The sequence below is a fragment of the Gobius niger genome, assembly GCF_951799975.1.
Source record: "Gobius niger genome assembly, chromosome: 14".
NCBI lineage: Eukaryota > Metazoa > Chordata > Actinopteri > Gobiiformes > Gobiidae > Gobius > Gobius niger.
This window is the reverse complement of record NC_136865.1, coordinates 7,342,776-7,360,658: the sequence shown is the minus strand read 5'-3', so window position 1 is coordinate 7,360,658 and position 17,883 is coordinate 7,342,776. Positions and strand designations below refer to the sequence as shown.

The 17,883-nt window shown below is 41.3% G+C and overlaps 1 protein-coding gene across 1 annotated transcript in view; it reads left to right on the top strand.

The window, feature by feature from the left end:
* The first annotated feature begins 3,680 nt into the window (after positions 1-3,680).
* The window catches only part of glcci1a (glucocorticoid induced 1a), a 30,340-nt gene continuing 16,137 nt past the window's right edge, over positions 3,681-17,883 (top strand). The window contains exon 1 of the mRNA XM_079571266.1: positions 3,681-4,454. Within this exon, the coding sequence (XP_079427392.1) occupies positions 4,058-4,454 (397 nt within the window). The 5' untranslated portion in view covers positions 3,681-4,057. The remainder of the gene's footprint in view (positions 4,455-17,883) is intronic.

The following is a 17,883-nucleotide window of genomic DNA, read 5'->3' as shown; positions in this document are numbered from 1 at the left end:
TTATTGAAGCTGCTTCTTATGACTCTCAATTTCTCAAACATATGGCTTTAAAGACCCTGTACTCCATTGTTTTATTGAGCAGTGGAATGGCCGGCTATTGTTGTTAGCATTGTTAGCTAGTTTTGGAACATAAAGCTCCCGTTTACTCCCTATAAGTTATGAACTGTGCATAAAAACACATCCTTGGGAAGAATTGGGTTGCTAGAATGAGATTGGACAAAAGCTAATACTTAATCTTCACTCACTGTGTCACTGATTGGTCATTTTCAGTTTGTCATTGTCCGTCGGTCAAAATTCAGATGAAGAGAAGGATTCATTTTATTGTATAGAATTCAACAAATGCTGGGTCTGGCCGGTGGTTTGTAACTTTGGTGGTGAACTGGTTTTGATTGTAGGTTTTTTCACCTTTTTAGTGTGACTGGGAAGAACATTTGTCCAAAGTTGAATCCACGTTCTACCAACTGACCTGCTGGAAAGTATAAGCCAAGTCATTTCAAATCATTTTTACACAGTTCGTTCATACCTATTGGATTGATCAATTTGTTAATCCACCTGAAAAGAACAAACCAGGCAGTCGGCCTCCCCATATAGTAAGCTTGATGAGTAGAGCTTTAAATACTGTCCCGGTGAAGAAACTTGTATCGGGTCACATTCATGAATACAGTTTCTTTATGAAAACGTTCAGTGTATCCTCAAAGCAAAAGTAGCTCTCTGATTTGTTTCTCTGGGAAAGTATCACACAGGTGTAAGGATGTTTTTTTTCTTTTTGTTTGTCCTTTTTGTCAGAAACATAGAAGTCAGAACCATGCAGTGACTACGAGTGGTGGAAGATGTATTCAAATTGTTTAAGCTCAACTTAAATAAATACAGGAGCCAATCAATTACTAAAATGGACTACGTAAAAGTATCTGATGAAAATTACAGACTATCAACGTAAAGTGATAGTCTGTAAGATTGCAAAATGAGGGGAGATGGAGAGAAATTTCAAAAGTAAATAATCAAATCCCCTCCCCCTCCTGACTGGACCTGAAAGTCACTCCTAGTTTGCAAAATGAGGAGAAAAGAGAGACCTTTTCAGGCCGGTTCACAGGAAAGCTCGTCTCATTGGTCAAAGCTATGGCACCTTGGATTCTGATTAGCTGCTGAGATCTAACGTTACTGACAGGCCCAGGCGGTCGATTACACACAATCTTTGAAATTTGTAAAACATTTAAAGTTGCAGACTATCACTTTAAAGGAGCAGGCCACCGTTTTTCCACACTGAGATATGTTCTTACCTGAGCTTAGACGAGTTGATGTGTACTTGTCGCACAAAGACCAGACAGGTACGTATCAACTCGTCTAAGCTCAGGCAAGAAATCTATGTAAAAGCGGTGGCCTGTTCCTTAAGCAAGAGTATAAAAGGATCCACTTTAAAATGTACTTTAAGGACAAAGTAGACATATTTGACACGTTGGAAAGAATGAAATGTGCGTTATTTTTTTAATGAAAAATGGTGCCCATGTTCTACGGAAAACGCTGAATGTGCCGCTGGTGTTTTCAGACTTGCATTGTTACTTTCCACGACTGCTGACTATGAAGTGTGAAGGGAGTGGGACTGATTGTACTTGTACTGTACACGACTTGTAGATAGACAGATAAACAATCGTTATTTTTATCACAGAAGATTCCCATAGATGATACACAGATTCAGATATTCAACAAAGCAGCTTAAGATCAAGTATGGGGTTCTGCACAATTACACCTTTTCAAAATGTATATTTATATTATTGGGTGATATGTTGTACTGTATTCTGTTTCTATGCTGTTTTTATTTAGTCAAACCCTAGAAGCAGTGGTTGTCAAATGGTGTAGCTTCGAGAGCCCCATGACCCACTGTCCTGACCCACTTTGGGGTCCCGAGCCTCCCGAGGTTTCTTTTATTCTACTTTTTGCCATAACAACAAATTCCTCCATTGTTTAGCCTTGAAATATGACAGCGATGCATGCCACTTTGTTACCTTTTTCCTATTTTATGTAAGTTTGATAAGAAGTACCAAGTGCAAAGTGTCAGGGATGAAGTACTTTTTGGAGTCTTGCTGATATTGTACCAAGTCTTTAGGTTCCTGCTGGGAAACACTGTCCGATGTAGCGTGACGTAGTAGGGTACTTTATTCTCTGTTTTGTGATTATGTGATCAGATGTTTACAAAAATGCCCTGCTGATTTTTTTGAAGGTACAGCTTTGCATGGCATCTGGTAAACTAACCAAATTGTGCCTTAAATATTTGAAAGTTATGAAATTGTAATATAATAATGTGTAAGCCTCTACATGAATTAAATCATCCAATGCTGATCTGTATGGGTTCTTGTCTTGTATGGCTATTTTGGTCATGTTTAGCGTTTTTATTTACTTATATTTTCTCAAATAAGAATAGCAAAACTTTATTTTAGGATTTTTGACATAGGGCCTCATTTCCTAATCATCCAGAGCGTTGTTGATTTCATGCAGTTCTTATATTTGAAGAGTTTAGTGGTGCTAGGCTAGTGCTAGGCTAGTGCATGTCTATGGTAACTAGTAGCCTCCATTAAAAACCTCTTCAAAATCATGGGGTCGTCCTCCAAACGTTGCCATATCTGATTTGTAGAAAGCTCCTTTGTGAATTCCACGTGTAGTAATGACGGCCGCAGGTAAAAAAAACAAAAAACAAACTACTGTAGATCCGGTAACCTAGCAGATCACTCCGCCGCTGCGTAGCTACAACCAGGAAGCTGATGCTGCTCAAATATAAGTTCTTTTAAATGCAAAATGGTTATATTTCCAAAAATATTCAGTCAACACAGACATTTATATGGGTAGTCTGGTGTTATAAGTGATTTGCCTCAGGTGCACTGTGCTTGGGTCAGACTGTTTTTAATGGAAGCTACTAGTTACCATTGACATGTGCTAGCTTAGCACTAGCCTAGCACCACTAAACTCTTCAAATATAAGGACCGCATGAATAATTAAAAAACTAAAGCTAACTAGGAAATGAGGCCCTATGTCAAAAATCCTGAAATATCCCTTTAACCCCCACCTGAACCGAGCACATTTTCTTCAGTTTTACCCAAATCTAAAAGCTTCTCGACTGGAGCTCACAGCCTATAGGCCAGAGTAACGCCTTATTGGAAAGCTAAGACCTACAAAATTCATCGTAGCTTTTTCTCCTCTCTTTTTGGTGCTTTTTTGACATGTTTTCATACTTTTTTGTTGTGTTTTTGTCGATTTTTTGACATGATTTTCTTTGTCGCTCATTATTGCGGTTTTGTTGCTTCTTTGTTGTGTTTTTGTCACTCTTTTTTAATTTTGTTCATCACTATTTTGACACAGAAAATATGCTCGGTTGAGGTGGAGGGTAAGAGGTTACAACTACTGCACTGACAGGAGGATTGAGGAAGTGAGAGAGAGTTTTAGGTGTATTTCCAAACTGGTTTAAACTACACAAACAAATATTGAAAAAAAGAAAGAATGTTTAATCGCGAGAGCATAGTTGCAAACTATTTCAATAACTGAAATAAGTTGTCGGGTTGTTTCAGCCCCACTTATATCCTGTGTGTTTTATGTCAGTCTCTTCTCATTAAAGGTCGCGAGCCTTTTGCCCCAGCCTCCTCCAGGAAGTGTCCCGGGCCAATCAGAGCTCGTAGCACGTCGTTAAAGTGCGGTAAGCCCGCCCCCTGAGGAAACCACGGCCACGGGTGTTTTTGACAACAACTGCTGTCTTGGAAATTGCGACAGCGCAGAAAGGCAATAATTAAACCAAGAAGACACTCGGATTATCATTTCCTCTGCCACGTTAGAGCCCCTTTTTAGTTACTTTGGTGAGGCAACAAAAGGCAAGAGTTTGTGTCAAACTTTGAGAGCTCGGGCTTGTGTGATTGTTTTTACAACAACAACAGGCGAGCGTGGCAAACTTTGGCCAGAGCGGCTGCGAGGTTTGGCAAGACCTCCGTGTAGTTAGGTAACTGCTTTACAATCTCACCCGGACTTGTCAGTGCACAACTAATGCTCTTACATAAAGTTGTTTAAGTGCTGCAGGAGAATGTCCGCGGCGGCAGCATCCTCTCCAGCGCTGGACCCCTCTTCCCCTCGGCGGCTGAAGCACGGCGGCTCGCCCCCTGCCTCCTCCCGCATCACCAGCCCCAGCCCGGCCCGGTGTCAGCCTATCCGTGCCACGGTGCCGTACCAGCTTTTGCGTGGAAACCAGCTCAGCCCAACCCGCTCCGTTTCCTCCTCCTCCTCCTCCTCTTCCTCAGCAGCAGCAGCAACAGCAGCAGCAGCCAAGAGCCACACAGTACCGACGACGTCCCGCTGCTCCAGCCCCGCACACCCGGGTGGAAGCGCCTCCTCGGACGGCAGGCTGGTCCCCTGGCACAGGCTTTCCCCTCCGGACAGGACGAGCTCTCCAGAGGGCTCCTCGTTTTCTCCTGCGGTCAAAGGTAAATGTCTAAACACGCATCATCGATGATATAGCTCTGTGCTAAGCTAGGCGATCTCCGATCTACAGAGAAGTGAATGTCACGTCGAACTCGCCTTCCAGAAACGTGCTTTTTAATGTTTGTCTAAATCGTTTGCGCGGATTTAATAAGTAAACGTAGATGAAATTTAACTTTGGCGAATGCGCTTGATGTTATTTCATGTTCGGCATAACTATCTTCAACTGAACATGAGCTCCCATAAGTAATTTAATGAGTTTTATAGCAAAACCTGTTCCTCGTCATCTAACGCCACGTTGTGTTTTGGAAAGAAAAGACAGTAAAATTATGGGCGACGCTGCAAAACTCGGGCCATTTTTCACTTAAAATGCGAAATGAATCTTATTCAAACAAATGCCGAACTGTAAAGGCCACTTTTATTGCACCGTAACCCCCGGGGCTAAGCCGGGGCTGCTGTTGAATGGGCACATTTTACGGACATTGTAAAATTGCTAGGTTTTTCATGGCTAGCTTGAACATAGCTGCTCGTTCCATTTACTCCAACGCGAGGCTGGATGCTAAGCTAGTTGGCTAGCTTTATAATTGGGTCATAACACATTAAAGCTCAAATGGCTGACGGTAAACAAACAACAGCAGATTTACGAGCGCTGTATTGAGCAGGAGCATTGCCCTGTTAATCCCACAGCATCATCCTAATACCAAAACATATTACGGAGTATTATTACTGCGAGATATTTATTCTAGCTCTCTATTTTATAGCTCTGCGCATATTTAATTTCACTGACAGTACTGCACTATTTCAAGAGTCATGTTGTGGATGCTCGTGGGGTGATGATGCAGCTACCTTGTCGATGATGCAGTCCACATTTTGCATGAATGAATGATCACTACAATGCTTAAGAGTATGATTGCTTTATAATTACATTATGCATGTTTTCCTAGACAGAAGGATTAAAAAAGGAACATGTCCTGAGCTGCCAGCTTATTGCAGCAGGGGCCTTGTAGCATTTGAAACATAAACACAAGAAGGTAAGCAGGCGAGGAGCAGGCCAGCCTCTGCAAATGCAAGCATATTGTTGTGAAATGGCCATAAAAACTAAGCCGCCCCAGTTGGTAGCCGTAACACTGTGGCTTCCACATGATATAAATATAAAAGATCAATGCCGCGCTCGGTAGACCGCTTACGGCAGGTGTCACAGAGGTTACATGGCTGTACAGAGGTGTTAGCTGGGATGTGGGAGAGGTGTTCTGTCACCCGATAGGCGAGCCGCACCACTTCACGCTCCGTCTTTTCAATATTAGATGCTGCCGGTTAAGTCCGAAGCCTTTTTCTTTTTAAGATTTTTTTTTTCCTTTTTTTGACCAGGAGCGTGCCAAACGTTGCAAGGCTGGCCTGAATCACTGCCAGACAGCCATTAACACAAACTTTAATTTCGATCATCCAAGCCAAAGAGCGAGAGTGGAATTTGAGACCGCAGCCCGACACCCATTATTGTCTACTGTAACAGACTGACAGATGGTGCAGATGAATTGATACGACAACAGGTAGACGTAGCATCTTTTCCCCCTTTTTACTGTGCAGTGCAGGCCCTGTGTCTCCTAACAGGCGCCAGTTAATGCTTATAGCCTACTTTTAAATTCCCTGAGCTGTAGTAACCCAATTTTGACAGAAAACTGATCGAGAAATGGCCCGGATCCATATGCCTTTACAGCCCACGCAGTTCATTCTTTTGAAAATATTGTTTGTGCACTGGCAGGCAGCTGTTTTTAGACAATTCAATGATAAGAATCAAAGAGCTAGGACATGCTGTGGTCGGATCTGTGCTGGTGATAAAACATGAGGTAAGCCTCGAGGAGTTGCTTTTCGTGGATAGCTTTAAGTGCACAGAAACTGTAACTGTAGCACCTAGATGTGTGGCGTGCTGAACCTAATCAATGGCAGTGTGTAAAGTTAAATGCATATCTTGACAAATGTGTGACTGTTTTTGGATAACAATATAATGCAAGAGTAAAAGTCACTGATAGCAAAGTTTTATGGCTGTAGTTTTGGCAGTCATGGAATCTAGTGACTGACTCTTGTACGACTGAGTCGACTGGTTTTCAGTAACATGACAAATCCAACACAACCTGTTGTCTATGTCCTATTAGTTAGGACACTTTAGCTCTGATGTGAATTACATTCTGTTCCTTCTCAGGACTAAAACATACATGATCTTCGTTCATGTTTTTAAGAGCAGGCTCAAGACCCACCTTTTTAGCTTAGCTTTTAACTGACTAACCTATTTATTTAATCCTAATATATAAAATATATATATAGGAGGTTGTGCCAGGCGTATTGTTTTAAATGTTGTAATCTGTAAAGCACTTTGTGATACCTTTCGGTATGAAAAGCGCTTTATGAAGCTGAATGAAGCTTAATGAGGCTGAAGCTAGAAACGTAGCTTTCCACCACCGAGTATGGAGTGAATGTACAACTGTCTCATGTAAAGCGCTTTGTGACCATGTCTGTGAAAGGCGCTATATAAATAAAGATCTTCTTCTTCTATAAATAAAGTTTGATTGATTGATTGATTGATCTTTTGCATTATATATTTCACTTCTTATTTAGCTCTAATAATAATCATAATAATAATGCTTTAGACTTGCTTTTCCAGATGCTCAACGACGCTTATAAATTTTGTGCATTATTCATTCACTCCATACTTGGTGATGGTAAGCTACTATTGTAGCCACAGCTGCCCTGGGGTCGACTGACAGAAACGTAGCTGCCAGTCTGACCATTGACCCCTCCGACCACCACCAACCACTCACTCACACACTACATTCACCCAGGCGTCCTAGTGTTCCCAAACGATCTCCCATCCAAGTACCAACCAGGCGCTTCCTGCTTAGCTTCTGAGATGTGACGGGATCGGGCAGAGCGAAGGCGGTGTGGCCACTGAAATGAGGAGTTAATAGCAGGAAAGGTACTTAGATGTAGAAGTTGAGTTTTGTATTTTTTACTCTTCATCTGTTGCCGTTTTACAGTTGGGTGGTTGGAAACCGCAGAATGAGACCACAAGTAATGCAAATGGACTGCCACTCCTTCTGTGATGTGGGCTGGCGCTGCAGATACTTTAAATACTTCAACAACTAATAATAGGAATGTAACAACATTAGCCATGCTGTGACGTCGCAGCTTGAAAAGTCTCACATGATTATCTTTGATAAGTGTATTGTTTGTTACATTGGAGAATGGAATTCAGCAGCAGGTAGTGCTCAGTTACTTTTACTCAAGTACATGTACTCAGTTACATTTACTCAAGTACATGTACTCAGTTACTTTTACTCAAGTACATGTGCTCAGTTACATTTACTCAAGTACATGTGCTCAGTTACATTTACTCAAGTACATGTGCTCAGTTACATTTACTCAAGTACATGTGCTCAGTTACATTTACTCAAGTACATGTGCTCAGTTACATTTACTCAAGTACATGTGCTCAGTTACATTTACTCAAGTACATGTACTCAGTTACATTTACTCAAGTACATGTACTCAGTTACATTTACTCAAGTACATGTACTCAGCTACATTTACTCAAGTACATGTGCTCAGCTACATTTACTCAAGTACATGTGCTCAGCTACATTTACTCAAGTACATGTACTCAGTTACATTTACTCAAGTGCATGTACTCAGTTACATTTACTCAAGTGCATGTACTCAGTTACATTTACTAATTGTTTGAGTCACTATTATTTACTTCTACTTGAGTCGGTGCGACGGTGGCACAGATAGTAGAGCGGGTCGCTTTGTGACCAGAGGGTCAGCAGATCAAATCTTAAATATAAATGTGACCAGTTATTTAAAAAGATTTGAAAGCAACATTACTCTTACTTGAGTAAATATTTTGGCTTCTTAACTCGTTTTTGTGTTGGATGTATGTTGTATATCATAAAAACCTTTTGCCTGACAAAGGCCACTGGCCGAGGCGTTGCATTAAATAAAGAAACACTGGTGTTGGAAGTAGACGGTGTGGAAGATTTTTCCTGGGCTACTTAACTCCACCTCTGATGGAGTTTAATCATGTGCATTGCTCTTCATCGATGCAGCCAACATGTAGAAATGAACAATGATCTTTGTTCATTGTTTTGTTTGACAGCAATAATTCTCACTTCAATTTCAAGGACAGTTTACAATGATTAGCACAATAGCACAGTAAATGTGTATTGTATGAGATTACTAGGAAGTAGCATATACTAGTAAGTTTCTCTTTGCATAACAAGTCCCTCATTCATTAACTCGTGTTACCTGTTGATTGACAAAAAGACCCCTCCTTTCCAAAGACCTGTTTTTTTTTCAAATCACTGTTTTGCATGTTTGCGTATAGATGTTAGGATTATATGTTGCATTCCAGCTCCCTGTATAGACGACGTGTTTTAACAATGCGTGTCATAATGCTGTAATCTGGCGTGGAGCTAATTTCCCTGGAGTGAAATGCTATAGGGCTAATTAGAAGTTCTATACCTGTACGCGGCTGTGGAGTGAGATGGCTGCCCCACACAGGTGCAGCGGGGCCCAGGGCTAATCACTGAGCCTCACACCAGCCTTTGTGAGCTCCCTTTGGGTCAGGCCTCAGTACTTCAAATGCTACTCGTCTGAATACACTGTGAGCTCCAGCTGCCTTCTGCAGTCTGGACACGTCACCTTAAAGTATAAGAAGTTCTGTCTACATGCTTTAATATTGTTACTGCTGTATCAGCTAATGAGATAGTATTAACGTTGTTTTAGCTTGATCCCTTTGCTGATGTGCTGAATGCTGATTAGTATAGTACGAGATTTTAAAAAAATATGTAACTGTCATTTTTCTGACGATTATTGCCGTTACGTCTAGATTTGCAAGATGTATATTAAAATTTCAGAACCTGTTTGTAGAGGTCTGCTCTACACTGCTGGTGTCGTAGCATGTTGCGTTTTTTTACTCATTAATTGTCCGTGAGAGTAAATACTACGCTGACAGAAAAGACAAAGGGAGAGAGGGATATTGTACATCCAATTACACAATGAAGATCATTTTTTTCACTCAAACTTGGCTGTAAATACTGTTTAAGTGGTGCTATCCCGCAATTAGCTTTGCCCGTTAGCCTGTTAGCTTCTTTTTCCTGATTCCATTAGTGTGTATTGGGCCACGGTGCAGGGAAGTTGCAAGGGTGGTTTTCTAGCCAGAGACACCAGGGGGAGATGAAAGACTTTCCAATCATCCCATTAATACTTGTATTACCCCAGAGGGACTACGAAAGGATTTATTAAGGTAAACAAGTTACTTCTTAGTTCTTCTTTAAGCCTCATTTGACTTTTTACATAACAAAACTTTTTAAGTAACAAAAACGTCAGGGGCGACCAAACTGTTATGTGAAGGCGTTAAAGAATTCGGCGTGCTAGTCTGTTCAATCTTTGGAAAATTGTGACTGGTGAAAATGTTCTTTCCTTCATTAATTACCATATTTGCCGGTACATTTTAATTGTACGTAATTTTAACTTTAGCATGGCTTCCTTTGCCACCGGAGCACCAGAGGCTAGATTGTGCCCTCTGCTTTCCAAGACGTATACAACATTATTTTAAGTTGTACTTCAAAACCTACCAAGGCAGTGGTATCGTAAAAAGGCCGAATCTTAATGTGCTAGCATTTGGACTTTTTCACTTTGTATTGCAAGCTCGATTGGTGGCAGGATTTGAGTATTCAAACGGACTGAAATCCATTTTGTAAGGCTCATACTGATTGGTCAGTTGCGTGGTGGTGTTGCAAGGTGTTTTGCCACATTGTATTAAAACTACTTTTATGATATATATGTTTTAAATTTCGCTTTATAACCTCAAAACTTGTAGAGTGTGTCTCCAAATGTCTCTCTCTTCATACAGGATTGTAAAACTTGAGACGATCTACTCATGCCAAAATTTGTAATGAACAACCATTCGAAAACATAATGGCTCCGCAATTCCAGTCTGTTGTTTCATATTTTTTGCGTTGCTGCCGTAGCAGACAGGTTTCCCAGTGTAAATCAATGCTTTGTGTGTAACTGTGACTCAGAGATCTAATAATGGGCCTATTTGCCCCTCTCCCCCTCAGCCCAGCCTCAGCCCAGCCGCAGACAGAGCGCTCTCCTCAGCTGAGCGTTTCTGCAGCTGGCATCGCAGCCATTTCATCCGCAAGCCTCAATTTAGTTATTATACCATTTTATGTGCTTTTGTGAGGTGCGAGCTTTTTATTTCCGTAGCTTCAAGTCATGGCAGCCGATGAAAGTGCTCTGTTGTTGCCATTATGGCTGGAAGTGTGCTACGTCCAATTAGGGCTGTGCTATATGAGAAAATAATTTGATGCTCAACTCAACGATGTGTTCAGTATGAGGCATTGTATATAGTATAAGTATAAATACATTTTTCTCTAAAGGCTTTCTTTTGCATAATCCATCGCACACAAAGCTTTCCTGCTGTCTAGCTGCGTGGTCATTAGGAGGTTGGGCCATATAATATCGTTCACAATAAATGGCAATTTCTTTTGAGGGGGTGATAGTTTGCATGCACATGTTCAAATGTGCAGAGCACAGCAAATGGTGCTACCGTTAACACTGATAAAAATCAGGAAATTGCCTTAAAGGAGACGTATCATTCAAATACTGACCAGCCCAATCTCACCTCACTCCTTACCGTTTTTCTTTACATAGACATTGCAAATATTAAAGTGAAAAATCTTGATATTGAGGTGCCCTAAAACTTGTTTTAAGCCTCAGTTGTGTTTGGCACGCTCACTTTAAATGCAGTTTTGTAATGTTTTGTCTGGTGTCAAATATGTCTTCAGTTTGTTATCGCAATAATCAATAAATCGAGCTGAGGACCCTTGTTGGATGAAAAGTGAAAACCCAGTCCAGATGACTACCTTTTGAACCTTAGCTACTATAGTTCTGTATAATACTCCATGTATAGTGCAGCCCTTCCCTTGCTGCAGAGACTATAGACCCCCCAGTGTGCTGTTTACCGTTGACTCGCACTATCAGCAATAGGCCAATATGACGCAGCAGTAAAAATCGAAACGGGAGGGAAACCTGCGTTGTTCTAAATCGAGGGGTGTGAATTATACATGAGCGCTCATTGGAAGGCTGTGGTTTGGGGTGGTCATATGACCCCGCAGTTGGGCTGTCCGTGACCTTGCCGTACGCCACAGAGGAAGAGAGATGGCAATTGAACAGAAACGGCACTATGATTACAGCTTTTCCTCCACATACAAGACTGTAAAATTTGGGGAATGCATGAAAGAAATGATCGCGTTTTGCTCCTGCATTTTGTCTTTGCTGGTATAACTATAAACATGTGTAAAATTTCACCAAAATGGCTGCTGACTGACATTGTGGTCGTGATGGGCCTGTGTAAGCACAATCGTCTGGGTCCTAACTGGCTGTGCTTGTATATACAGAAGGCAAGTTTATGATTTCATTTATCTTTTCAAGCATGTTGTTTTTCCTCCAAAAAACGAAAAGTGACGCACTGACTTTCTATTTTTAAAACGGCGCTGAACACTTGTGTCCTAATTTTGTGTGGCACTGGCAAAAAGCAGACAACACAATCGGCACAGTTGTCCCTTTATACTAGAGGATTCTTCGCAGCATCAAGAAGAATGAAAAACAAAAGGTCCTGGTAAACACAAGGAAGCATATGAGATATTGGTAATAAATACACAAGCACCTCAAGGTGAGCACAGTCGCAGAGTTGGGTGGATATCCTGGTTTTGGTTCCTGGGCTGGGTGGGGTCTTTCAATGTGGAGTTTGCATGCTCTCCCTGCGCCCGGGTGGCCTTCCTCCACGCATCCCTTTTGCTCCATCAATCAAAAAAAAAAAAACATGCCCATACACCATTATGATCCTAGCTATAGAAGGTACCACGGTACTGTAGTTACCCTCTGCTCCTGACTGGACGCCCTGAGGCACTGGTTGAACGGAGGGCTGGCTCTGATATTGAATTTTAAATTGAATCGTGATCAAAGTGATGGTAAATGGTCTCAACTTATATAGTGCCTTTCAAGCTTGATCAGGCCCAAAGCGCTTTACAGTAAGGAACCAGTCACCCATTCATACACCAATGTACACAGACACTGGAGGCAAGGTGGGTGAAGTGTCTTGCCAAAGGACACAATGACAGTAAGCAACGTCAGGAGCTGGGATTTGAACCCCTGACCTTCCGAACATGAGACGACCTGTTCTACCAATTGCACCACTGTGGTTGCATGATCACTGGAGCTTAGAGCCTTTTATTTGAAAGGTCTATCTGCCATTCCTGTGCCAGTAACAGTTCATTGCTTGGAGGACAGGCGTGGAAAGCAAAGTCTAATGTAGGCACTTCTATTGTAATTTAAGACACAATTTCATAGGTACCCTGTATACACCTTGTTGTACTTCTAGGTGCAGATTGACTTTTCTGTTTTTGGCTTATTGTTCAGAGGCTAACCTTGTATATTCTCCCTGCACTGTGGCTTTTATTGTCTCTCTCCACCGCAGCGATTCCCAAATGAAAAGGATTCGGTGAGGTTAGCTGTGCCGTTGGGCCCAGTGGTGTTGATCACTGTGCTAAGTTTGCTTCATAACGCCTTAGGGCTGCTGCCAGTGCGCCCTTAGCTATGGATTAGGTCAGGAATGCTCCCAGCCTGTGCAGAGCCAACCTCCCAGTGACCTGGGATTGGACAAATTAGAGCAATTTAATTTCACTAAACCAAAGGTTATGAGGGGCAACGGTCAACGCTGAAGTGCTAGCTAGTGATTTTGATTGGCTTGAACATCTTTACAAGTAAAGTATTATCTACTTTTTTAGAACTTTCTGCCATGTTGTATTGTTGCTCCCTGATCAAAAACTTGTCTACGGTTGCTTTTTGTGTTTTTAGTTAGTAACGCGTTTTTTTAATGATCTTTATATAGCAAAATGTATAAACTTGGCTCAGAGTTTTAAAATCTCAAAAGTTCTATACATTCATTTCTAACTAAGCATTGACCCCACCAACTTACCATTTTTAAGCAAAATCTTAGAAAAAACTTCTAAGATTTTAGAATCTTAGAATCTTTTCTAAGATTCTAAAATCTTAGAAAAAACAGCACCGAGACAGCCCTCTTAAAGATTTTAAATGACTTTAGATTAAATTATGACTCACAGAAGGTCACAGTGTTGGTTCTTCTGGATCTGAGCGCTGCCTTTGATACAGTCGACCACACTATTCTTTTAACTCGTTTAAAGCACATCGGCCTCTCCGGTGCTGTACACAAATGGTTTACTTCCTACCTCACAGACAGGACGTTCATGGTGAGTGTGGATGCCTGCTCCTCTAAGGTGCATGGAATTGCATGTGGTGTGCCCCAGGGTTCAATTTTAGGCCCAGTGCTTTTTAATCTGTATATGCTCCCTCTTGGTGATGTCATCAGGAGACATGGAGTCAACTTTCACAGTTATGCTGATGATACACAGTTATACATCTCCATGTCTCCTGATGACACCAGGCCAATAGATGCACTTTTTAACTGCATTTTAGATATCAAATTCTGGATGGCAGAAAACTTTCTCCAGCTTAACCAGGACAAAACTGAAATGTTAGTCATCGGTCCTGAGGCCCAGAGAGAGAGACTTTTACCCAAACTACAGACACTGTCAATTAATCCTTCCTCACAGTTGAAAAACCTGGGTGTGATCTTTGACTCTGAGCTGGCGTTTAATCCACACATTAAGAAAATCACAAAGATAGATTTTTACCATCTAAAGAACATTGCCAGAGTCCGCCCCATTCTCTCTCGGGCCAACACGGAGACACTAATGCATGCTTTTATCACCAGTCGCATCGACTACTGTAATGCCCTGCTTTCTGGTCTTCCCAAAAAGAGTATCTCAAGTTTACAACTTTTACAAAATTCGGCAGCTCGTGTCCTGACGAGGACCAGGAGGCGGGACCACATTACATCGGTTTTCTGTGTTTCAGGATCAATTTTAAAGTTCTTTTAATGGTTTTTAAATGTCTTAATTGTCTTGGTCCTTCTTATCTTTCAGAACTGCTTTTACCTTACGAACCTTCACGGCCCCTTCGCTCCTCCGGCAGGGGTCTCCTAGTCATTCCTAAAGTCAATAATAAGACTCTTGGTGAGGCGTCTTTCCAATATTACGGCCCTCGCCTCTGGAACGACCTGCCGGAGGAGCTCAGGGCTGCAGAGAACGAAAATGTTTTTAAGAGCAGGCTCAAGACCCACCTTTTTAGGTTAGCCTTTAACTGACTAATCTATTTATTTAATCCTAATATACAAAATGTATATATATGGGAGGTTGTCCCGGGCGCATTGTTTTAAATGTTGTAATCTGTAAAGCACTTTGTGATACCTTTCGGTATGAAAGTGCTTTATAAATAAAGTTTGATTGATTGATTGATTGACCTGGACCTTTCAAAATTTCGATCGTTCGAATGTTCGATCGCTAACTGCTAACGGCTATAGGAAAAATACATTGAGCAGGCAAACGAACGCTGAAACGTTTCCCAAACTTGCCTTTTATTTACCTTTTAAGAATTTCTCTACGCATGCTTTATTAAACTCTCATCCTCAAGATTGTCCCTAAGCTGAGGGTTTCTGTATTGTGTTGCATTAGTTGTGCAATAGATATCGGTTTCTCTTTTGTGTGCATCGGTAAAATGAGGCTGGCGTAAAAAGTTTTAATTATACATTATCTGACTGCGCCGCTGTCCCATACATCATGTGGATATTATGCGCTGTGTTTTTCTTGCTGGGTTACATTGCAGCTCTGATTGCACACTGGGGACGTCTAAGTTCAGTTGACAGGAAGTAGTGGCGCTCGCACCCGGAGCTGGTTAACAACCCACACTGTGCATTCTACTCACTGACACTGGACTATTCGCAACCCTGCACAATGTTGTTTTTTATAGAAGCCACGGATTGTTTTAATGGTATTTCCCCCCCACACATTTTACACGATTTTGGATTTCCTGAGCTTGGACGAGGTAAAGCTTTTTCACACATAGTGGCATTAAGTAGGTGAAACTTGACTTTCTGTCTTTAATAAGCACTGGCCCTTTTTTTTTTTTTTAATTAAGCAGTTAGAAGTGATTAATAACACATAGTTTAGGGTGTGTACTGCTCTTACTGGAGTTCAGACCTCAAGACAAACCTGCCCAGTCTAGTCTGATTGACTGCTAGTTAATTCATGTTGGAACCATGGCATGGCAAGTCCAAGGCAAATTTCCCTTTGGGACAAAAAAGTTTAATCTAACCTGACCTAGTTGAAGTGACTGTTAAAAGTTCGCTTGATACTTCATTTGTAGTATTTTTTACCAATGAGGTACCAAGATGGTTTGGGGTTTGACACACCCCGTGATCCACCAGTCAAACCCTGGATGTTCTTCCTGTGGCGAGAATATTAACCACTTTGCCATAGTGCTGATCATGACAATGTAATGGTCGATCCTAATGTATGCAGACAGTCGGCTCGTCAGGCAAACTTTGCTCAATGTATTTTTAATATGTCCATTAGCATTTCGCCATCAAACTTGGCAAATTATGAGATCCAGATGTTTTCAGCTGTCGTCACCCCATCAGCCATATTTAGGTTAGGGCTGGATTTACCGATTTTCCTTTGAACAGCCTGATTTCGATTAAAAAAAAAACTTAAATCAATCCTTTTAATACGTCTTTTTATAATGCCATGTGACATCGTGCATTATTGTTTTGATCAGGTCATATTAAATACAAAATGATTAATGTAACTGCATTGGGTTTCAATTCTTAACACATTGAGTGCCAGAAACGTTAAGTTTTTTTTATTATTACGAACCTAGACACTCTAATACACCTTATGTGTGATCTTGGTAGCCCTGTGATGAACAGAACTGAAATAAATGACAATCAAAAATATGTGAAAAGTTGTGATCTGGACATTTCATATGTATTATTGAATTTCTTTTTTTTTAGTCCGAGGGGGCGTGGTGGAACAGCTGTAAACCCGACACTTCTCTCTCTCTCTGAGGCGCGTTTGACAAAGCAGAGCCGCTTCCCATGGACAGATCGTAACAGTTAAATGGTTAAAAAGAAAAAAACTGTGATTTTGATCAAAACTAGCCTATTTAGCTTAGGATTTCTCAGGAACAGAGGAGTAAACCTACGGAGAGCTTAGAGTCTCACTTTTCAAACGAGCCATAGCATGTGTCAATAGCTATAACATAGAATACGCTCTGGTGCTACAAATATCATGAAAAACGGTCTGGATTGTTGGCTCTCTACAGCGAAATCCCCAAAACAGCACAGCACTCGATGTGTTATGGTAAATATTCATATTTTTATTTCATATTTTCATATTTCATATTTTCACCAAGTTAGCGTTAGCTCTTCTGAGAATGTCTTCCATATCCAAGTAAAAGTGGTACTGCGTGATATCCTTAATTGAATCGAAAATCAATCAAATTGAACTGAATCAAATCGGCCCATTGTGAAGTTAATCGAATCGAATCGATTTGGGAAACATGAATCGATACCCAGCCCTAATGTAGGTGATATCAAATGTAGATTTTAGCTGCTGCGGTAACCTAACCTCAAGGGTTAGCTAATGCCATTTCTGTGATTTCTGTGATGTAATGCACAAGGTTTTACCATATATAGAAGTAGCTGCGAAACATTACATTTTCGGTTCAGGAGCTAACCTTACTGTAGCCTACAGTGGTTGCAACCAACACTGTATCTTGCCTCACATCCAAGCTGTTACATGTCTACGGGCAAAGCTCTGAGAAAGCCTCTTGAATACCAGATGAAACATTTTTAACTCAAAAATAACCTACTCCAGATGACTACTTTTAGGAAACTTTTGCCACTAGTCTATTATTACACATAAGCGACAGAGAGACTGAACAACCTTCAATGTAGTTCACAATATTGCCAAATGCAGTTTCTTTTAATTTCATACCACCTAACTTCTTAATGTCGCGGATCCTTTTTTGATCCTTCTTAATCGTATAATACCCTACCAGTTTCCACTGTCTCTGCAGCCATGTCCTCATTATTCTCCGATATGGCACATGTGTAGGATGATTTCGGTGAGCGCGTGTGCAGGTGAGTATGTGGCTGATAACCCATGTCATACAGTGGGAACAGGATTACGACACTGTCCTCCAGGAGCTGTAGCAGCGGTCTAATTCAGTCAGCTATCGTAGTGTAATCCTATGGATTTACAACACTGACCCTGGCCTCTTCCGTGTTTAATAGGATTCTCTGTTGAGGGAGCAGGAGCCAGGAGCACAGATTACTACAGGTACTGACTGTCAGCTGAGGACAGCCGGAAAAAGGAAAGCTTGAAAGTTGAAACCTTTCTCTAGAAGAATCACAAGAAGCATTGTCATTGTTGCTGCTTTTGTCACTGCTCTGCCGTC